The 22,055-nt window shown below is 39.2% G+C and overlaps 4 protein-coding genes across 7 annotated transcripts; 3 read left to right on the top strand and 1 right to left on the bottom strand.

Moving 5' to 3' along the window:
- The first annotated feature begins 232 nt into the window (after positions 1–232).
- LOC139653643 (deoxyribonuclease-2-alpha-like) lies at positions 233–3,353 on the top strand. Its single transcript, XM_071530550.1, has 6 exons — positions 233–330; positions 451–616; positions 705–786; positions 2,092–2,250; positions 2,393–2,584; positions 2,874–3,353. The coding sequence occupies exons 1-6, from the start codon at positions 233–235 to the stop codon at positions 3,203–3,205; spliced, it is 1,029 nt and encodes a 342-aa protein (XP_071386651.1). The 3' UTR covers positions 3,206–3,353.
- Positions 3,354–4,399: 1,046 nt separating this feature from the next.
- LOC139653640 (deoxyribonuclease-2-alpha-like) lies at positions 4,400–10,181 on the top strand. Of its 4 annotated transcripts, none has more exons than XM_071530547.1 (8): positions 4,400–4,616; positions 7,026–7,083; positions 8,000–8,103; positions 8,231–8,396; positions 8,485–8,566; positions 8,687–8,845; positions 8,979–9,170; positions 9,484–10,181. In XM_071530547.1, the coding sequence occupies exons 3-8, from the start codon at positions 8,006–8,008 to the stop codon at positions 9,861–9,863; spliced, it is 1,077 nt and encodes a 358-aa protein (XP_071386648.1). In that variant the 5' UTR covers positions 4,400–4,616; positions 7,026–7,083; positions 8,000–8,005; the 3' UTR covers positions 9,864–10,181. The 4 variants fall into 4 exon arrangements, with proteins under 4 accessions (XP_071386648.1, XP_071386647.1, XP_071386646.1 ...); XM_071530545.1 differs by having other exon boundaries at positions 4,401–4,616; positions 7,026–7,104; XM_071530546.1 differs by lacking the exon at positions 7,026–7,083.
- A 2,431-nt stretch (positions 10,182–12,612) lies between these two features.
- Positions 12,613–18,350, top strand: rpf1 (ribosome production factor 1 homolog). Its single transcript, XM_071530542.1, has 9 exons — positions 12,613–12,901; positions 13,023–13,079; positions 14,127–14,207; positions 14,297–14,392; positions 15,239–15,392; positions 15,555–15,637; positions 16,109–16,290; positions 17,083–17,209; positions 17,541–18,350. Exons 1-9 carry the CDS (start codon positions 12,656–12,658, stop codon positions 17,580–17,582), a joined length of 1,068 nt encoding a protein of 355 aa, XP_071386643.1. The 5' UTR covers positions 12,613–12,655; the 3' UTR covers positions 17,583–18,350.
- Positions 18,351–18,642: 292 nt separating this feature from the next.
- On the bottom strand, positions 18,643–21,536 carry LOC139653639 (guanine nucleotide-binding protein G(I)/G(S)/G(O) subunit gamma-5). The gene is made up of 3 exons (XM_071530543.1): positions 21,352–21,536; positions 20,996–21,156; positions 18,643–18,791 (listed from the first exon to the last, which is right to left on the bottom strand). The coding sequence occupies exons 1-2, from the start codon at positions 21,430–21,432 to the stop codon at positions 21,031–21,033; spliced, it is 207 nt and encodes a 68-aa protein (XP_071386644.1). The 5' UTR covers positions 21,433–21,536; the 3' UTR covers positions 18,643–18,791; positions 20,996–21,030.
- Positions 21,537–22,055: the final 519 nt, after the last annotated feature.

Raw genomic sequence — 22,055 nt, 5'->3', positions numbered from 1 at the left:
AATGATGGAAGTAAGAAGAACTTCCTCAGGAAGTATAGGCGCAGGAGAGGTCATCATTGACGAACACACCGGGGAACTTGAAGCACAAGACTCTCTCCACTTCAGCTCCATCGGCGCTTGCGGCTATATTTATTAATAGTATTATTATTACTATTATAATTGTTGTTATTAGTTTGTTTATTTATTATCATTATAATTTTTAATATTTCATTTTTTATTGTTTCAGAGAGCAATGTGGCAATTCCTCTTAAGTGTTGGGATCCTTTTTTGTGGGTGTGATTCCACAACTGATGTGAAATGCAGAAATGAACAAGGAAATGTGGTGGATTGGTTGGTGGAAAGTTTGACTTCTGAATATTTATACTTAGTCTAGGCTTTAATCTAAGCTGAATATCAGTACATACACTTTCTTTACAAACTACAGGTATTGACTTCTCTCTGAATCAATAGGTATATTCTATACAAGTTGCCCAAGATGAAGGGCAGCAGTGGTTTGCAGTATCTGTACATGGATGACAGCACCGCTGGATGGACGCACGGCCAAAAGGACATCAACAGTAACTCTGGCACTCTGGCAAACACACTGAAGCCTTTTTTTGACCATTACATGAAGAAGGTGACAGCTTACAATATGTGTGTCTCTTTTCAATGGCACAAAGTTTAAGCAGCACACTAAATCACAATTTCCTGATGTGTTGTTTTAGACTCAAGACTTTGGACACATACTCTATAGTGATCAACCTCCAAACATCCCACCTCCTGCTTCTTCATTTGGCCACAGCAAAGGTGAGTGCAAAAATATTCAACTTTATCACTTTCAGAATTAGAAATATCACAGTCATAGTATTAAATCCTCAAACTGAATGGCAGAGTAGCTGTAAAGGGTAGACACTATGTAAGTAATCATGACTTAACATGTATTCTGTGGTGGTTAAGAATTTGTTAAATTTACATTTAGAAAAGCTAAATTTCTATTTGCAAATCCTGAAAAATGACACGTTTTGTATTTGCGCATTAAATATGTTGCACTCATGAACCTCAGAACTGAACTCAGAGTGGCATATTTTGTGAATGGTGTTTATTCTCAAAATTAAAACAATTAAATGGTGAAGTGAGTCGGCCGGTAGCTGGTAATATAGTTCTCTCTCTGCTGATAACTGCCAACTGACAAACAAATACTGTACAAATCATTGTGATTACTAATACAGAGATAATCAAAATATCAACAACAATAGAAAATTATAATTCATTCTCTGTATAAAATATCCAAAAATGATCATTCTCTAATGTAATAATGTTTCTACAAATAAATAACAATGTAACTCTACACTTTCATTCATAAAAACTGATTCACTACGTATTTACAACGGATGTCCGCCCTGCGCCCTGTTACCATGGCGACGGTCTAAACACAGCTGATCGGATGTTAGCGTCAGCGATCGCCAAAACTAACCCGTACTCTGGCTTCCCTTCAAGTTAAAATCATCCGGTAGAACAGTACACACAAACCCAAACAAGTAACACATGCCGGTGAGTCAACCCAACCCTACATTTAACTCCAAATATTATTTTAAGTGGCAACACGACCGGCAAATAGCGATCGTTTGCTAGCCGCGGCAGCGACCAACGGCTATTTTGGGTATCTTACCACAAAACACTACATTTCCAAATAAGAGCATAATTAATAGTTTGGCTAGCTTACATACATTACTATTGTTTTATCAAGGTACTTGGTGACATTTTACTGACCTGAAAATAACAATTAACGTTAAATGGTGAAGTGAGTCGGCTGGTAGCTGGTAATATAGTTATCTAACGTTATCTGCTGATAACTGCCAACTGACAAACCAGGCGAGCTCACCTCACCATATCTGCATTCTAAATTCTGACTGCCTTGGGTAGCCATAAATCCCACATAAAATGAAAAAGGGGGTGTATGTTTAGGAATGAAATAATGCAGCACTATTGCATACATACACTTTCAATGTGCCACACATGCTCAAAACAAATCTTAGATCTGGGCTGTAAAGCTTTAGCAATGTTACATAATAATAATAGTTTCTTCTGTTTTCTATTGTTTTCTTCCTAAAGGGGTCGTGATGTTGGACAGAAACACCGGAGTTTGGCTCTCACACAGTACACCAAAATTTCCAGGGACTGACATAAATTATTTCTGGCCTGCTAGTGGAATGTCTAATGCGCAAACATTCATCTGTGTGACTTACCCCTACAGCGAATTCAAAGAAATAGGTAAGCTAATACCAAATATATTGCCTGTTTGTTTTGTCTATACTATATTTGCAACAGCATATGAAAGCTCTAGCACTTTTTCAGTGCTATTTGCTGATAGCAATAATGATGCAATGAATTTTTTTTTTTTTTTAATTCTCAGGTTTCCAGCTCATGTACATCCATATTTATTCTTTCGACTTCCATATCCCCGACACCTTTCACGATATCCTCAAGTGTGTCGCACAACGAAACTGCTACCCTACGGAGGAACCCTGGTTCAGAGTGAAGGATATGCCGCCAATAACAGGATCTAATTTCAAAAGCTTTGCAAAATACACACGTTTTGGGGATGGTAAGTGTTTGTGGATTTTAATTAAAATTGGAAACAGGTTCACAAATCTGTATGTTTCCTGACAAGGAGATGTTGCTATGTGATCAAAACAGCAATTGTAAAGGCAACTGTGGGAAGTGTTGCCTATTAAAGTTGCCCAAAATGATGCCCCATGTATCACTGCCTTTTTTTATTACAGCAGACAGTAGAGTAGACTAACCCAAATCTACTGTTTTCTGTCAAATATTGTTTTTGATTGTTTTCATTGTTAATAATACTGTGTTCTTTGTTGTCTCCCATGCATTTGTAGACCTTTACTCTGGTCTTCTTGTGAACTATTTGGGGCAGGACCTGTATGTCAAGAGCTGGGGCAGGATGCACAGACCTCTGCCTTCTTACTGTACTGTTGCTCATAATGTGTACAATGTGAAACAAGTGAAGCCTCCTAATCTTCAGCCCTTCCCGGACACTGTAGATCACTCCAAGTGGTGTGTGACTGATGGAAGAAGCACCTGGACCTGCATTGCTGATACAAACAGGGAAGAGAGTCAGAAGGGTAGAGGTGGCGGTGCAATATGCACTGATAACTTGGAGGTGTGGAAGGCTTTTGCTGCAATGGTTGGAAATTATGAACCATGCTGACCCCATGACTCCACCCCAAGGTTCTAGCGCTCAAGAAAGTGAACCTTAAATATCCAGACATAGCTGTTAAGTCTGTTGGCCGCATGAGATTTTATATCAGAAATTTCACACATCATGTTTTGATGTATTTTAACCTCTTGCTTTTGTTGCTATCTTTATAATATAGACTATCATTAATCACTGAGAGACTGCAATATATGTGTAGCAGCCAAAATTATTCTTTTTGACATTAAATCATTTTCAGCATCAAATTCTTTGCTGACATGTGTCTTTTACTCCAGATAAGGTGAATGTTGTATTTCAAATTTAATCATGTTTGTTAAAAAAAATATTATTTTTGCTTGAGCAGGCGACTGAATGACTTTAACCCCTCTAATAAAATAAAATGAAGAGAGGGAAGAGTTACAGCATCAGCAGTACCAGAAGATGATGCATATAACCTAAACTGAAAAATTGGAATTTATACAGTCCCAAACAATAATGTTGGCCTACTCAACCCTCTGGCGCCCTAATAAATAATAGGCCTACCCTATATTTAACATAGCCATGAGAGGGGAAGTTTGGGGGGTTGCACAAGCCATAACTTTCATTTTGTTTATCATTGAAGTGCAAGGTATCTTGGATCAATTCAATAGACCTGGTATGATAATATGCAGCGATGTGTTGGATGGTAAACCACCTAAACTCAGTTTATGGAATAGGGTTTACCCACCGTTTTAGGGTGACATAAATCTTTGTGAGATAAATTCATACTATACATCATAGCAGCAAGGAGTATAAAATTACTGTAAGTTAAATGAAGATAGGGTCTTTTAACGTGGATCTGTATTCACATCCTGCCATAGTCCTTTTTTTAGACACCTTACTCTTTACCTTTCTTTGGTTCAGCCTTGTTTCTGGGGTTGTAAGGGGTACTGACACCAGTAATCTTTCTTTTATAAATTATGTGAATATTATATGTTATGTATTGGATATAAAGTTTCAATTCATGATGTATATTGGAGGGTATATTTCGTAACCATGGTTCTCTGACTGAAGAGACTATCTCTGCAGCCTTACATATTCCATATGTACAGGGACTGACCTCGCTGAGCGCACTGGCGAATCAGAGGCATTCACATTATATGACCAATCCCGCTCAACCTGCTCAACCTGCATGAGCAGCTTTTACACAGACCGATACACAGACCAGTAGCGTTGTAGCCTACTCACAGTCTCCTGTTGTGAAAACTAAAGTGAAACTCAAATTTGCACAATTTGCTCCAAACTCACATGTGTTAGTAACAGGATTTGTAAACTGTAATCGGAGATGTGTCAAACTGCTCAACACTCAGAGAGTTAACATGAGTGCAGTGCAGAGACTGCCTCTGTTGATCATTGGATTCCACTGAATACGCTGCTGTCACTGTAGGTAAGGACAAGCAATTAAATGAATCATAAAGATGGCGTTCATAGAGAGGGCTGTATCACGCAGATGTAGATAAGAACTAACCACTTTATTTCACTTCAATAGAATTTACATGCTTACTGCTGGAAAGAGCAAATACAACTAGGCTACTATTCTTCTTAGAATAATCTTATCTAGGTAAAAGCTTACAAAGACGGTCTCTTGAATATGGAAAAGTCTATTAACACTTAAAAGAACCTCTGTGTTGTTTCAAGTTTCTCATTCATTGCGGTATCAATTTTAGTAAATGCCTTTGATGTAGAATTTTAATCACGTACACTGTAGGCCTGAGCAATGACATGAAAGCATCGAGTTAGAAGGATAACTCCAAATGATGATAAAAAAAAATGATGTTCTTATATCACTAAGTCTTCATAAAGCGGGTCAAAATGACCCGTACTCTTTTCCTATGGTGTTTTTTGCAAAATATCATAAAGACATTAACACTTGATATTACATGTATTCCTCAATCTTGTTTGTGACACTTGTCCCACATCACACATGCTGTCCAGTATGTTACCCATACGCTGTGGGAGGAAACACACACTTGTAGCTGAAAAACTAAAAGTCAATCTAAGGTAATGTGTGAGTGTGAAGCACATGACTCTTGTGGCCTGTATGTGTGTAACGCATAATTTTTGTGTGAAGACAGCTGCCGCGGAGAGGTAGATAAGTTAATACGAGGAAAATAAATAATTTTTCTTTTGAAACTTGAATTGCATTTGAAGACATTTTTGCTGGTTTTGTTGGGTGAGTAAATAAAAACATTTTTTATACTCTTCTCTCTATTTCTCTTGTGTGGGTCTACAACAACTTACAGGAAGTGTAGTTTCCTTTGTAGATAGAGTTAGCTCTCCTCAGCCCTGCATGGAAGTGACATGGTTTTGCCCTACACGATAAAAAGGGGGGCAGAATATCTCATTTACAACCTCTGGTTCTGGTTAAATCATCCCGTGTCTGGGTGTCAAATCCCCAGACCAAACTTACTTGTGTGTAAAACTATCAACATGGTTTAAGGGGGCTTGGGAATGAGAAGAGTATACTCTTGGCGAGTATACTCTTCTCTCTATTTCTCTTGTGTGGGTCTACAACAACTTACAGGAAGTGTAGTTTCCTTTGTAGATAGAGTTAGCTCTCCTCAGCTCTGCATAGAAGTGACATGGTTTTGCCCTACATGATAAAAAGAGGGGCAGAATATCTCATTTACAACCTCTGATTCTGGTTAAATCGTCCCGTGTCTGGGTGTCAAATCCCCAGACCATACTTACTTGTGCGTAAAACTATCAACATGGTTTAAGGGGGCTTCTTAGGTTCTTAAGGGCTAGTCTAGCTACAGGACAAGAACCAAGATGAAATAGGGGCGACTCCTAGCCTGATGTTCAGACTGAATGGCCATTTTGTTACTGCTCCGTTGCACGAACGGTTCAAACTTTAGTCCCGCCCACAAAGGTGCTGATTGGCCCGATCGTTTTTTTGATCGAGAAATCGTCATTGAACAGAGCAACACCAGACTCTTTGAATCGCTTGACCAAATCTGAAGAGTGGGCGGGACGCGATTCGTGACTCTGGAACCAGGCTAGGCGACTCCCTTACATATGCTCAAGCTAGGTTAATAGGCCTTGGTCACTTCACTGCCCGGGTAAGAGTGAATAAGATTGGAGTGTGGGACTTCAATCTGGGTGATCAAGCAAAACAAGAGGTATCCACATCAACTGCCCTGTTGAGTCAGTTCCTGTACATATGGAATATGTAAGGCTGGAGAGATACAAGAGAGAATACGATAGAGAACTACTGTATGTGCTGTTAAGTGAACCAATATTTTGGCCTCACACAATCATGCAATTAATTGCACCCCTGCTAACAGTTTGTACAGTTTTGTGTTTGTGAGTATTTTGGATAAACAGCGTGACCTAGTGGTTAGAGAGACTGTCCGATAACTGGAAGGGCTTGGGTTCAGTTTACTGCAACAAGAATAGCAGTTGTATTTGCTCTTTCCAGCAGTAAGCATGTAAATTCTGTTGAAACATAGTGAAATAAAGTGGCTAGTTGTCTACATCTGCCTGATACACGCCTCTCACCAGCCATCTTTTCCACACCTGTGTCAAATATTATTTGCAAATCATCCTTCGAGTGTGTTTTAAACAACTAGTTCATAAAAAGTTCCTGTTCCGCGGTGAAGGGGAAATTACCTATGTAACCCACAGCATTACAGCGTTCTGAGATCAGCCACAAAATCTATGAATCATGTACAAAGAATTTTTTGAATGAGGAACAAAGAAGGAGATGAAACTTGTGGGAGATATGATCTTTGGTGTTGGTTTCCTCAAGTGATACAGTATAAAAACCAAATCATTGTCTTGCACTATGTTAAAGCGTTCAAGAACAGGGTTGCAAAGTGGTTGGAGATCTCAGTGAAAACTGAAAACAGGAGGTAAACAAGTTACTGGAATATGTAAGTAAATTATTTAAAACATGTTTAAAAACAATAATGCTTGATTTTGGTTGATTATTATGAAATGAAATGTCATAATAACCAATTAGTTTATTCCTGTTGTTTTGACTTTAAAAGCTATTTTAATTAAAATGTATGAAGTGATAGTAAAAGTAAACGCAAGTAATTCATCATTGGTGCTCAGTAGAATTATGATGACATAATTTCTGGGAAGTGAACACAACCAGTGTCATATCACATACAGAAGGGAGCAAAACATTTTTACCAATCATTTAATGACAAACAGAAAGGCTGAACATTTATGTCTCACGTGATGATGATTAGATTGACTCAAATCATGATTTTCATTGGTTTTCATCACACCAGGTTAAATCTGAATAAACACTGTTTTATGGGGAATGCTTTCATGTCTTTTATTGTTTGATGTTTAGCCTTAGATTTTCCCTTTTTTGTGTGTTTGTTTGTTGCCAATGCAAACTATTGTAAATGTAAGGGAGGACAGCAGATTATCCAACTATATTATCATTAACACCATCATCCAGATTATCTGTGGAAAAAAAACAATGTATGAAACTATAACCGATCTATGCAAGTGAGCGAGCAGAGGATGATATGGCTACCATTTTGACAAAATAAATTCAATCTACTTTTTTTTTTTTTTTTCACTGCCTCCTTTGTTCAAGCAGTTTCCATGGTAACGGTGGCAAAACGTTTTCCTGGACATTAAGACCAGTTTGGACCCTCATAATGCCTCATCTTAAAGCATCCGCTCATAAAGTTAGACTGTGAAACATTTGTGAACTTCAAAGGTTGTGAGATTGAGTCCTGGCTGGCGCAACCATAATCTGACATTATTGTTATTATTATTATTGTTATTATTATTATTGTGTTTCAGAGAACAATGTGGCGATTCCTCTTAAGTGTTGCGATCCTTTCTTGTGGGTGTGATTCCACAACCAATGTGACATGCAGAAATGAACTAGGAAACGAGGTGGACTGGTCGGTGGAAAGTTTGACTTCTGAATATTTATACTTAGTCTGGGCTTTAATCTAAGATGAATATCAGTACTTACACTTTATTTACAAACTATAAACTACAAATATTGACTTCTCTCTGAATCAATAGGTATATTTTATACAAGTTGCCCAAGATGAATGGCAACAGTGGCTTGCAGTATCTGTACATGGATGACAGCACCGCTGGATGGACACACGGCCTTAAGGACATCAACAGTAACTCTGGCACTCTGGCGAACACACTGAAGCCTTTTTTTGACTTCTACATCAAAAAGGTGACACCTTACAATATGTGCGTCTCTTTTGCAGGGCACAAAATTTAAGCAGCACACTAAATCACAAGTTCCCGTTGTGTTGTTGTAGACTGAAGGCTTTGGATACATGCTCTATAGTGATCAACCTCCAAACCTCAAAACAGCTCCTTCATCATTTGGCCACAGCAAAGGTGAGTGCAAAAATATTCAACTTTATCACTTTCACAGTTAATATTACACTCACTGGGTTGTAAAGATTTAGCAACATTACATAATAGTGTCTTCTGTTTTCTATTGTTTTCTTCCTAAAGGGGTTGTGATGTTGGACAGAAACACCGGAGTTTGGCTCTCACACAGTACACCAAAATTTCCAGGGACTGACATAAATAATTTCTGGCCTGCTAGTGGAACGGTTAATGCTCAAACATTCATCTGTGTGACCTACCCCTACAGCGAATTCAAAGAAATAGGTAGGTTGACACCAAATATATTGCCTTTTTGTTTTGCCTATATTTGCAACAATGCTTGAAAGTTCTACCATTTGTCATTGTTATTTGCTGATAGCAATGATGATGCAATCAAAACTTATTTTTCATTTATTAGGTTTACAGCTCAAGTACATCCATGTTTATTCTTTCGACTACAATATCCCTCTAACCTTTCACAATGAGCTGAAGTGTGTCGCACAACGAAGCTGCTACCCTAAGAGTGAACCCTGGTTCAGAGTGAAGGATATGCCGCCAATAACAGGATCTAATTTCAAAAGCTTTGCAAAATACACACGTTTTGAGGATGGTAAGTGTTTGTGGATTTTAATTTCATCATATATTTCAGGTCAAATTAGTAAAATTGGCAACAGGTTCACAAATCTATTTAAATGTTTCCTGACAATGAGATGTTGCTATGTGATCAAAACAGCAATTCTAAAGGCAACTGTGGGAAATGTTGCCTATTATAGTTGCCCAAAATGATGCCCCATGTATCACTGCCTTTTCTTTTATTACAGCAGACAGTAGAGTAGACTAACCCAAATCTACTGTTTTCTGTCAAATGCTGCTTTTCATTGTTAATAATACTGTGTTCTTTGTTGTCTCCCATGCATTTATAGACCTTTACTCTGGTCTTCTTGTGGATCATTTGGGGCAGGACCTGTATGTCAAGAGCTGGGGCAGGATGAAAAAACCTCTGCCTTCTTACTGTACTGTTGCTCATAATGTGTACAATGTGTTACAAGTGAAGCCCCCTAATCTTCAGCCCTTCCTGGATACTGTAGATCACTCCAAGTGGTGTGTGACTAATAATAGTAGCACCTGGACCTGCATTGCTGATACAAACAGGGAAGAGAGTCAGAAGGGTAGAGGTGGCGGTGCAATATGCACTGATAACTTGGAGGTGTGGAATGCTTTCTCTGCAATGGTTGGAAAATATGATCCATGTCCACCCATGACTCCACCCCGAGGTTCTGGCGCTCAAAAAAGAGAACTTTAAATATCCAGACATAGATTTTGGACCTATATATAATTTGTCTCTTACATACTCGTGGCACTTGGACCCACAGACAATACTGGCTCCTGAGTCTGTCGGTTGGCACGGCGAGCTCCCGTTGCTAGGCCTCTTGCTCCAGTCCAAATGGGGTTTGTGAAAATATCTCCAACAATCACAGAACCTGTACAGGCACATGTGCACGCATGTTCAACTCAATTCCAGTCAATATGATGCACTGAAGCACTGTGACACTGTTATCGACTAAATTACCTAATTCCACTAACGTTACTTAAATACCACTTCCACTCAGTGGATCGTCTTCTACCAAACTGTACCTGGCTCCATGTGTAATTGTTTACAACCTGACCTGATAGTCCGCAAAACTAGATCACACCACCAGTCACGCACTTTCACGAGTACATACTTGGACTTTAACCCCACAGCAGCCTGTGCTGCGGCAGAAAAAAATAGGTCTGTGATTTTCTGATCAGTGAAAGTGTGCGTAATGGTGGAATTGTGTCATGAAATCGGAGCTAATTTTAATTTAGGCATTTTGCAAATTTTCCCTTTACTCTCAACTCCCCTGTAAAGCCTACAAATGGTTTTTGAAGATATTTGGACATTCCTCGTTTGGACTGCTTTTTAGCAGCAAGAGGCCTAGCCCTTCCATTAAGAACTTTGCGTAAAAAAAAATTGCAGCACTTTGACTATTTAGTGCAAACAATATAAACAAAGATGTCAAAGACAGAAACAAACAATAACACAAACAGATACAAAAACAATGATGACAAGACAATGTGTTCAAACAGGGTGTTAGACGTAAATATGGGGGTTGGGCAGGGGGCTACATGAGCTACTTCTGGGGGGATTCAAGATTTGGGTGATATGATTAACTTCAAATTATGAAAAGTATGCTGGAGTGGATATGCCGTATGTGTTATGTGTCTACATATGGATGTATGTGCTTGTTATTTGTGTCAGCCTATGTATGCGGGAGTTGTAGGGGTTAAGGGGGATGCAAGGGAGGAAGAGAGGGAAGGTAAGGGAGGGGAGGGATAGTTGGTGATAGATTGGGGTGCACTTTGACTTCATGTGGGCAAGGTTTCCAGACCAGAATTTGCCAATCTGATAATCTTTGTGAAATCCTTGAACGCGTTTCTGTTACATGAGTAAAACATATTGTTTGAAAATATTTGCAATAAAGTATAATATCTCACCTTTGTGTGGCTTGTCCCAGTTGTTTTCATATGCATGTCTTAAAAATGTCCGCTACTCTTCTTCTACGCCTCTTCCCTGTGCGGTGAGCTGGAAAACATTGGTCCCGTTCGCTGCACAGGGAAGAGGCGTAGAAGAAGAGTAACACTCACACAGTGTAGTGCTAGTCCCAACTACAAGAAGCCCAGCAAAGGAGCTCAGTCTTGCTTTTGTTGCTATCTTTATAATAGATTCAAATAGATTTTTAAATTCCATTATTTATTTATGGATTCATTAATGTATTTTTAAATGATGTACTTATTGACTGTTTTATGGTTGTTTTTGTAAATCCCTTTTTAATTTGAGCTATTTATTGATGGATTCATATTTCATTTGTAAATTATTTTTATAATTCCTCTTTTTATTGCCCATTAAAATATCAAATAATTAATTACTTTGTAATTTAGTCTATTATTCATAGATTAATAAATTAATTTGTAAACAAATTTATTAATGCCTATTTTTATTGTACATTTAGTTATTAATTAATGAAATGCTTTATTACTATTTCCGTGACACTTGTGGTCCTCCACAGAAAAATCATTATTTTTGACCTTAAATAATTTTCAGTATCAAATTCTTTGCTAACATGTCACTTTTACTCCAGATAAGGTGAATGTATTATTTCAAATTTAACCTGTTTGTTAAAAAATATTATTTTTGCTTCAGCAGGTGACTGAATGACTTTAACCACTCCAAAAAAATAAAATCTTCCATGTTGCTCCAAGTCTTTGTCGAAGCTACACAATATGACATGCAGCAAGTTTTCCCAGAATGGACCATCCACCTTCTATCAATTCAGCAATTAGACAAGAAAATGAAGAGAGGGAAGAGTTACAGCATCAGCAGTATCAGAAGATGATGCATAAACATATAACATGAACTGAAAAATTACTGGAATTTATACAGTCCCAAACAACAATGTTGGCCTACTCAACCCTCTGGCACAATAATAAATAATGGGCCTACCCTTTATAAACCTGGCATGATAATATGCAGCGATATAGTGGACGGTAAACCACCTAAACTCTTTATCCACCATTTTAGACTGACACAAATCTTTGTGACACAAGTTCATAGTATACATCACTGCAACAAGTTGTGTAAAACGGATGTGAGTTATATGAGGATAGGGTCTTTTAGGGGAAAATAAGCATTAAATTCATGATTTGTCCTAAACTATAACTGTGTTTACATCGAGTTTATGTCATTGAAATTGTCATGGTTGTATAAATACAATGTTCAGGATGTATTTGAGTGAGAAACTTTGGATAGCATATCAGTTTTAAATTCTATCTATCTATCTATCTATCTATCTATCTATCTATCTATCTATCTATCTATCTATCTATCTATCTATCTATCTATCTATCTATCTATCTATCGATCTATCTTTACCTCCGTCCCTTCTCCTCCTCACCACTAGGCGGCAGACATTTTTAACCCACGACCAAAACACAAACGTCATTTCCTGTAACCCGGAAGTGATCACGCGAGACAGACGGCACACGTGAAAAAGAAGCGAAAACACAGCTGACAAGATGGACATCGCCGAGGCGCCCAAAAAGCAGGATAAAGGCAAGAAAAAGAAGACGAAAAAGCCGAAGAAAGGGAGCGCGGACCCGCAGGAAAATGGCGACGGCAGCGCTGTTGAGAAAACGGAGGCGGAGAAAGTGGACGGCAGCCCGGGAGACGCTGCCTTCCCCCCCACCTTCAGTGTGTCTGAAATCAAGAATAAACAACGCAGACACTTCATGTTTATGAAGTTCAAGCAGGAGAAACGAAAGGTAAACGTACATAAACATACATAAAGACACCAAATAAACCAAATAACCAAATAAAAGGTCAGCAGCACTAAACTCCCGGGATGCCTGTGGGCCTAAAGTGTTGTTTCTCTTCACATTTCAGCAAAAGATGCAGCTGAAGAAGAAGAAGAGAAAAGAAAGAGAGGCTTTAGGCGACAAGGTGAGTTTTGACGTTGCATCAAGTCCCTAACCTCATCAGTCAGTGACTTGGCTCCTTTGATAGAGGAGCCACAACATCTATTCCCATGATGTCACATGTATTTCCTACCGGTGTGATGCTTTACCATACTCACAGCTCATTGGCTGTGGCTGGCATTTGATGATAATTAGTGCGATTAGTCGATTAATCAATTAGTCGATTGAAAGAAAATATATTCAAAAGTGTGTGTCAAAAGTCGTGACACACCACATTTTTCTTTATTTTTACTATTTTCCACCTTTTAGAATAATAGTAAAGACATCAAAACTATGAAATAGGCTAACAAATGGAATTATGCAGTGACCAAAAAAGTGTTAAACAAATCAAAACTATCTTATATTTTAGATTCTTTAAAGTAGCCGCCTTTTGCCTTGATGGAAAGGCAAAGGCTCTGGAAAGAAATTCATACATAGGATCAACTTCACTATTTATATTTGTCTAAGAAACAAATTTCAAGCATTTCAGCATAAGCCTTTAGATCAAAATGGTTTTAAGAGAATGAAAAACATAGTACATTCAATGAGATGTGTCAAAACTTTTGACTGGTAGTGTAAATCAATTATAATTTGAATAATCGATTAATCATTTGTCATTTATCAAGTAAAAATACCAAACATTTGCCGGTTATAGCTTCACAAATGCTAAGATTTGCTGCTTTTTCCGTTTAATATCATTATAAAATCCACATTTTTTTTTTTTTTTTTGGCTGCTGGTCAAAGAATCACTCTGGGCTCTAGTAACTTGTGATGGGCATTTGTCATATATTTGACATTTTATAGACTAAATGATTAATGAAAATACTTGTTAGTTGCAGCCCCAATGATAATGACCTGGTAATTTAGTATAATCACCTGTTGTTTTCCTACCAAAATGACTGTAGCAGAACACTGTGATTACAGGGGTTCAGAGTCTGTAAAGCTTTGCAGGCACATGAGAAATAACATTAACGATGATGAACTTTATTTGCTGTGAAAAACTGTCTTCTTAACCGATCTTTCCTAAATGTAGGCACCGCCAAAAGAAGTCCCCAAAACGATAGAGAACCAGAGGGTGTACGACGAGACGATGGTTGACCCGGAGGATGAAGAGGTACCGGCTTGTTAGTTTTTGTCTCCCTTCCTCTCAGATAATGTTGCCGGTGAATTTGCATCGAACTGTGCGGCTGCTGTGATTTGCAGGTTGCCTTCGATGAGGGAACCGACGAATTTTCTGCCTACTTCAACCGGCTGACGAACCCCAAAGTGCTCATCACGACATCGGACAGGCCCAGAGGGGTGAGTGGCCGCTGCTTAACACGTACCTGAGTTTCTTACTTTGTATGGGAAAAGACTTGTCACATCAAACTTGTCAAAATGTGTCAGTTTACTGTTGCTATCAACAAACTTGCGTCCCTTGGAGAACATGACTAATGACCCTTTCAAATCATTATGATCCACTGGTAAATTTGGCATCCATATGATCCACTAAGCAACACGTGTTTCAATAAAAAATGTTTTACTTTTATAACCGGATTGCCTGTTATTCCATCATCTTCCACCAAAATACACCGTGGGGAATCAATCAATTTCAAAATTAGAAATCTTACTGTGCTGTGATGTGGATCGGATGTATGCTGACAATTCAAAAAGGTCTGTGTTCTCCCAAGTTATGTATTTGGTTGAGAATGGCAGGGATTTTAAAAGACGGAGTGGATGATACATTTGGTGCTATAGCAGCATGGGGGTCCAGGGACCACCAGGGGGTCCCCAGCAAGTTGATGAATTGTTAAACTTCACCATTATTTCATTTACAAGAAGTTAACACAATTAGAGAATGTAGAAGAAAAGACTATTTTGATCATAGTTTCACTGTCATCTCTCCACCTACAGCACAGATAGTCATGGAATTCTGGACAAAATCACATCTAACAACAAAAATATTGTCAGATTTGGGTCCGAGAGTCAAAATCTCATCAAATGGAGGTCCGTGGCTGTAGTGTGGAGTAAATTAAGGGTCCTTGATATGAAAAAGGTTGAGAATCACTGCTCTATAGTAAACTAATTATTGTTTATGTGACACTGTGGGGCAGTCATTATAAGAATATTCACACATTCATTGTTCCCTGATTTTATTTCTTGTAGAGGACGGTGCGGTTTTGCGAGCAGCTGGCCACAGTAATCCCAGACTCCCATGTGTACTACAGAAGAGGTCTGGCCCTGAAGAGAGTCATTCCCCAGTGCGTCGCCAGGGGCTTCACATACCTCATGGTCATCAACGAGGACCGCAAAGTACCCAGTATCCTCTGAGCCGATTGTTCTATGATAACTATAGCTTATTTTTTTTAAATTCAGCAGTTAAGTTGCTGTGACTTCCATGATTTATAAAAACAAATCTGCTCACTTTAATTCATGCAGTTTTCATATTTGTAATGTCCGCTTCCTTCACCACATCATCAAGATGGTATGGTTCTCTGTCACTTACCTGATGGGCCCACAGCACACTTCAAGATCAGCAGCGTTCGCCTACGCAAGGAGTTAAAGGCAAGTAAATAAATAAAAATGAAAACTTTTCTTTTCCCTGTCAATCGTTATGTTTTAGTTTTAATCAGAAATATGCAATACATTGATGATGTATTGTTTTGGTTCCCTAGAAAGTGAACTTCTTATTTGAGGAATTGCCTGCCAGTGTCTTTAATTGAATTGCTACAAGCAGAAGTTGTGGCTGCACAATTAATTGTGAATAATTCTATATCACAATTTTAGGTTACACAATTAATATTCCTAGGATATTGGTCTTATCAGTAATATTGAAACTTTTCATTTCATTTAGAAGTTTTAAAATAGTCAAGATGTAAGATGCCAAAAGTGCTGTAAAATAATTCATGATTTATAATTGTTTTCACCATATCTAGCAAAATAATTGCTATTATCATTGTAGCCATAGTTGTGCAGCAGGTTAGTTATATGATCCCAGTGTAATTACTAATGACATCTCCTCTTCACTCCTTGTAGAGGCGAGGCAAGGATCCAACTGAACACTCCCCAGAAGTGATCCTGAACAACTTCAGCACGCGTCTGGGCCACAGCATCGGCCGTCTGTTCGCCGCTCTCTTCCCACACGACCCGCAGTTTGTGGGTCGGCAGGTCGCCACCCTCCACAACCAGAGAGACTTCATCTTCTTCAGATACCACAGGTGAATATTTTCACTCTAACTCTAGTGAGTAGAGCTGGACATGAAGCATTCTGGGACCACATCGATTTTCTTTCTTTCTTTGCTTTACGTGTCAGTATTGATTTTCAAAGGAATCAACAGATCCTCTGACATGTGCCTTTGCTTAACAAAGAGCGGTATTTCAGAAGTATCATTTGATAACTGGTATAGAGTTTGAAGTATGTGTATTCAGACAATGCCCAGCGTCACTCTGAGATTTTTATGTGCCCAGGGTTATAACTCGTTCTTTTGTAATTGGAGGCAACTGCAGATGCAAATACAAATGAGCTATTATTTAATCTTTAATTTATAGTCTCTCATCTCGTTGTTTTGTTTCGTGCGTACAAAAATGAAAGTGGCATGTGTGTGTAGTACACGTTGCTACTAAGGGTTTAACAAGATGTCATTTTTGCTACAGCCCTTATTTATAAGCCGCAGTCTGTGAATATAATATGTCACCTTTTCATTGACATAGTGTTGTCCCACCACTGGTTTTGGTTTATAGTAATAAATTTATATTGACTGAAATGTTTCCAATGAAGGACTGACAGTGTACAACTAAACAGAGTTTTACATTGATTTTGAAGTGGCAAAATGTTTGTTTACATTTGTAATGCTTGTGAAGACTGCATTAAAATACACCTTCATCTTAAGTCAAATTAGGTAAAGATGGTTAAAAAAAAAAAAAAAAAAATGTTTCACAAACGCCTCAAGAATATATGTGATTACCCCAGATTTAGAAAGCCAAATCATTTGCTTATTGCATCTCTGAAGGTACATCTTCAAGAATGAGAAGAGAGTTGGCATTCAGGAGCTGGGACCGCGCTTCACCCTCAAACTCCGCTCCCTGCAGAAAGGCACCTTCGACTCAAAGTTCGGAGAGTACGAGTGGGTTCTCAAGGTGAGTCTCTCAGATGGTAGCCGTCTCTCCGAGTTCATCTCAGAGGAGTTACGAGACAGTAGAGACATCGCCATGTAATTCTTTTTTTACATGTGGGTTGTTCGTACTTAAAATGCCTCTCTCCCAATGGAACGAACTGAGGCATGCCAGCTGCACAGTGTACACACTCTTGGCATTTACCTTAATTTGCATAGTCAACCTCTTTGCCGCCAATTGTGTGTCAGTCATTCATAAATAGTTGCTCTGTAAAGCTCTTTAGTGACAAACCCATTTTGTCACAGGCTTTTCTGGTAAAAAGGTAAACAATTTATCTTTTTTTTTCTATTTTCAGCGCCATGAAATGGATGCCTGCAGAAGGAAGTTCCACCTTTGAATGCGTAGTAACAGCCAGCCTCTGTGGTCAGACGAGGATCCTCTCAACTGTTATCCAAGACATCACAGCTACTTCTGTGTTATAATGGATTTCCCAGTTTGCTGACAGCAATCAGTGGCAACAGTTACATGTGACATTTTAACACAACTTTGAGATTTGATTCTGAACATTGGATTTTGTGACATCACAACGCTGTAGGTTCACATTCGACCTGAAAACAACTGTTATAAATCTGTCTGCACTGGTTTTTCCTCACTCTCCATCTCTTTACGTGGCTTGTATGCACATTGTGGCTGGATTGCGTCCAGATGGCAGAGTTTTTGAGATGCAATTCTAAAGATCAGATTACTGTGCATCCATATTTTGTCTGAAAATGGCTTTTATTTACGTACTGTGTCTGGATTCAATCTCCCTCACGCTCCCTCTCTGTGTCTTTACATTACTTGTATATACACATTGTGGCTGGATTGCATCCAGACTGTATAATATGGACCGCAACATGAGCCTGACCACTTCCATATCTGGTTTTAAAAAATCTGGGTGTCCAGACCTGTTAGTGCGTCCTGGCATGGCCTGATACGTCGGATTGAAACGAGTGTAACTAGCCAATGACAATGAAGCTGACCTGATCGCTTCCACATCTGGTTCAGCGGTGCGACCAAAATCTGACTATTGTGCATCCAGATTCCAGACCTGTAGCAGGTGTCTGGATTTGGGTAAAAAAAAGTTCATGTTATGATGGATGAGTCTTCCTGCAGCACAGCTGCTGTGGTATGTGGCTCATCTGTAACGAACTGGTGGCTGCACAGTCAATGTCAAACTCATTGTTATGCACAACAGATATCAGACAACATATTTAACAGGTTTGTAAATGTATTTAGTTTCATACTAATAAACATGTACATACAGGATTTAAACTGGAAATACCGTTCATTTATTCTCAAAGTCAGACATGAAAAATGTACAATTTAAAAAGGCACGTGTGTGTGTTTATGTGAGTGTGTGTTAATTCCTTCTAAGCAAGTAGGTTAAGACATTTGTGTCCCACAAGCACCTGGGCATGTTTCCTTATGAGATGTTAAAAAGGTAAAAGTAAAAAACTATAAAGTTAGTTGGCTGTCCCCGAATTCCCTGACACTCCTGAGACGATTCCAGTCCATGATGCAGATCCTGCAGACCTGATCCACAAGGCACCGCAAAGTCAGAAACCTGCAGAAACGAGTTATTGCATTAGTATCTTTGTATACTACTTTTCTCAAAGTTACCTAAGGATATCAGCACGTTAAATTTAAGACTTTTCACAGTTTGGCAATGGAAATGAGTGAAATCTGTAGACCTATGAGAATAATAGCCTGTATGATTTAACTGATTTCTGACCACAAGAAGCACACTCAGACGTTAAGATCGTAAGATGTTTAACTGGATTCAGAAACTTGCATTTAGATGATATAATTGAAGACATTTTAAGTCTTCCAGGTCCTACAGACACAGTGTTTGTAAAACACGATGGAGACCCCTGTATTAAAAAGGCGCAACAAGTAAGATTTTACTTCCCCATATCACAAAATAACCATAATGTATCTTCAGGGGGTAGATAGGGTTGTTGATCAATACCAATGACTGACCGATTACTTTGACGGGTGCTGAGTTTTCTGGCTCTTAGTGTTTTTGGAAGGACGAAACAAACTTCCTTCCCACTGGCATGTGGATCTCTGCTCTAATTAGAGAGCTTAGTCATCTGAATTGTGAAAATGTGACTATTATTTGTCATGTACAGGCTTCTTTCACTCCAGAGGCTAGAGACTGGTGTGGGAGAAGATCAGTTCAATCAATGTTGTTGCAATTCTTACTGGTCGCCGATAGGGGTCAATAAGGGTCATAGATTACTTATGGCAGTGTTTCTCAAACTGGGGGTCAGTCAGGACCGCTCAGGGAGAAGAGAGAGATAATTTTTTTTTATTTTTTTTGGGGGGGGGGGTCGCAAGACGATTTATGGGATAGGGAGAAAAAAAAAACATTATTATAAAATTGTAACTTTCCTGATTTTTCTCAGATTTTTGCCTTTTTCTTCTGAAATACTGAATAGTTTTCCGTCTCTCAGCATCCTCCGATAATAAAATTCAAAGGGAAAATCATCCTTTGGTTGAACTGATGATCAGCACTCGGCATGTGCAGCCTGTGATGGAGGTGGTTGTGAGTGGGCATCGCTTAAAGGGATAGTTCGCCCAAAAATGAAAATTCTGTCATCTACTCACCCTCATGCCAAATGAAACACAGGTGAAATGTGTTAGTCCATATAACACACAGGGAGGCTGCAGCACAACTTGGTAACAGCCTTCTCCAAAACAACTGAAGTCAATGGGGACCTGTTCTTTACAGTTCCAAAACAAAAACAGCCAAACAATCACACTGAATAGAAAGACCTATACACCATTATTTGTTGCAAATCAATCAGCTGTAGTTAAGATTTGCACTAAATGATGGTGTAAATATACTGTAGGTCTTTTTGGAACTCTGAAGAACTGGTCCCCACTGACTTAAGTTGTTTTGGAGAAGGCTGCTATGGAGCTGTGCTGGCAACCTCCCTGTGTGTTATATGGACAAACTTCACCTGTGTTTCAACTGGGATGAGGGTGAGGAGATGATGACAGAATTTTCATTTTTGGGTGAACGATTCCTTTAATTTTAAAGGGTCACAAGCCAAAAAGGTTGAGAACCACTGACTTATGGCATGTCTGTCTGTTTACATGCTGTGTAGTGAAAGTTGCCAGAGACATGCACACATATCTCACTACAGAGTGAGCGGTCAATGTGTGGGGTTAATTTTTGGAGAATCCATTGGGCTTATAGGACTGTATTGGAGAGGCATTCACCCAGGCAAGCAAGACCTAAGTAGGCCTGGCTCTGTATAGAGAAGAAATACATCAGATTTTAATCTGAATCGGTCGGTATGATGGACAACAGATGGGAAAACAGTATCCAGGTTGAAACTGGCCAGAGTTAACGATTTAATATTCATCCAAACCAGAGGTTCTCAACGTGGGGTCCGGGGACCACCAGGGGTCCTTGAGGGGGTTCCAGGGGGTCCCCAGCAAATTGATGAATTGTTAAGCTTCAGCATTATTTCATTTACAAGAAGTGAACACAATTAGAGAATGTAGAAGAATGACTGTCTTGATCATAGTTTCACTGTTATCTCTCTACCTATAATACAGATGGAATTCTGGACAAAATTATATCTAACTCAGATTTAGGTCCAAGAGACAAAATCTCATCAAATGGGGGTCCGTGGCCCTAATGTGGACTAAATTAGGGGTCCTTGATATGGAAAAGATTGAGAATCACTGATCTACACTAATGAGACGCTGATGGGCAGAGCTCATGCTGAGAAGTGAGAACACAGTCGTACTCACAAAAGGCAGAGTGTTGGTGTGTTTGGAGCTGAAGGCTATAGGAAGGAGCAGACTTTCTGCGGTCTGAACGGGTTGGTGCTGGACGACATGCCGGTGAGCAGAGGGTCCTGCTGGGCGTTTTGAAGGCAGAACTGCTGCAAGTCAGCTGCGGCCTGGGACACCTGTGGATCGAAACGTAGAGTCGTGATTATAACCGTTATATTAATACAATGTAAGAAGATCTACCGGGCGATGTCGATGTGGGTTACACTGACTGTCAGTTTAGAAGACAAAGAAAGAGAGAGAAATGAACTCGAAATGAACTCGCCATCGCTTCACCCAAAGCTAACACACGCCCTTAGTTAGCTCCGACGTACCTTTACTCTGTTTATGCTAGCTTCGAAGCGGAGCTGTTGGACGACTTTCTTCATCGCTATGATGTTGGATGATCCCGACATTTTTTTTTTTTAATCTTAAAGGGCCGTAGTCTCGGGTAAAGAAACAACTTTGATGTGTAGTTCGTTGGTGCTTCTTCCTCAATGTCGCGTTTCCGGTCTTTTTAAAGGCGTGTCGACGTGTGCTGCCTTCACGGGACGGACGTAAAGTCGGACTTCCGAGTTTCACAGTTGTAAATTCGACTTGACGCGCATTCAAGCTATTTTGGTTGGAAATAACAACAAAATGTATCATGTTACAAACGTAATCTTTGGTGGATGTTATTGTACTTTAGAAATCAGTTGAATTGTTTTGTGCTGCAGCGGAAAAGAGGGGGATACAGCAGAGTAAAGTGGAGAAAATGCGCATCAGACGTGTAATGTATGCTTTAATTCATTTGCTAGCCAAAAGTTGTTATACACATCACCTTTTTCCATCCGTTATTGACACGGCGGCTATGCGCTCCCGTCCGTCTACCTCACATCACAGCAACTCGGCCCGGTATCCGAGAAAATTAATTCTGTCTCGTGACGTTCATAGGTGCAAGTCATAATTCCCACAATTCTGACATTACCCGAAAGGCAGCATCGGTGTACACACATTGGAATTGCGACCTCTGGTGGTGTAAATGCATGAACACATGCGC

The sequence above is a fragment of the Centroberyx affinis genome, unplaced genomic scaffold, assembly GCF_046629955.1.
Source record: "Centroberyx affinis isolate AG114_WGS23_722 - 3 ecotype Tasmania unplaced genomic scaffold, CSIRO-AGI_Caff_v1 ptg001936l_1, whole genome shotgun sequence".
Taxonomy (NCBI): domain Eukaryota; kingdom Metazoa; phylum Chordata; class Actinopteri; order Beryciformes; family Berycidae; genus Centroberyx; species Centroberyx affinis.
Note: the sequence above shows the minus strand (reverse complement) of the source record. Positions and strands in the feature narration are given on the sequence as shown.

Excerpts from the sequence above, each read along its gene's own strand:
- LOC139653643 (XM_071530550.1), top strand. The coding sequence starts at position 233 with ATGTGGCAATTCCTCTTAAGTGTTGGGATCCTTTTTTGTGGGTGTGAT. Across the intron at positions 2,251-2,392 it reads CAGCGAATTCAAAGAAATAG|GTTTCCAGCTCATGTACATC; the intron begins GTAAGCTAATAC and ends TTTAATTCTCAG. Across the intron at positions 2,585-2,873 it reads ATACACACGTTTTGGGGATG|ACCTTTACTCTGGTCTTCTT; the intron begins GTAAGTGTTTGT and ends ATGCATTTGTAG.
- LOC139653639 (XM_071530543.1), bottom strand. The coding sequence starts at position 21,432 with ATGTCGGGATCATCCAACATCATAGCGATGAAGAAAGTCGTCCAACAG. Across the intron at positions 21,157-21,351 it reads CTAGCATAAACAGAGTAAAG|GTGTCCCAGGCCGCAGCTGA; the intron begins GTACGTCGGAGC and ends TTCGATCCACAG.
- LOC139653640 (XM_071530546.1), top strand. The coding sequence starts at position 8,006 with ATGTGGCGATTCCTCTTAAGTGTTGCGATCCTTTCTTGTGGGTGTGAT. Across the intron at positions 8,397-8,484 it reads TTGACTTCTACATCAAAAAG|ACTGAAGGCTTTGGATACAT; the intron begins GTGACACCTTAC and ends GTGTTGTTGTAG. Across the intron at positions 9,171-9,483 it reads ATACACACGTTTTGAGGATG|ACCTTTACTCTGGTCTTCTT; the intron begins GTAAGTGTTTGT and ends ATGCATTTATAG.
- rpf1 (XM_071530542.1), top strand. The coding sequence starts at position 12,656 with ATGGACATCGCCGAGGCGCCCAAAAAGCAGGATAAAGGCAAGAAAAAG. Across the intron at positions 12,902-13,022 it reads TCAAGCAGGAGAAACGAAAG|CAAAAGATGCAGCTGAAGAA; the intron begins GTAAACGTACAT and ends TTCACATTTCAG. Across the intron at positions 13,080-14,126 it reads GAGAGGCTTTAGGCGACAAG|GCACCGCCAAAAGAAGTCCC; the intron begins GTGAGTTTTGAC and ends TCCTAAATGTAG.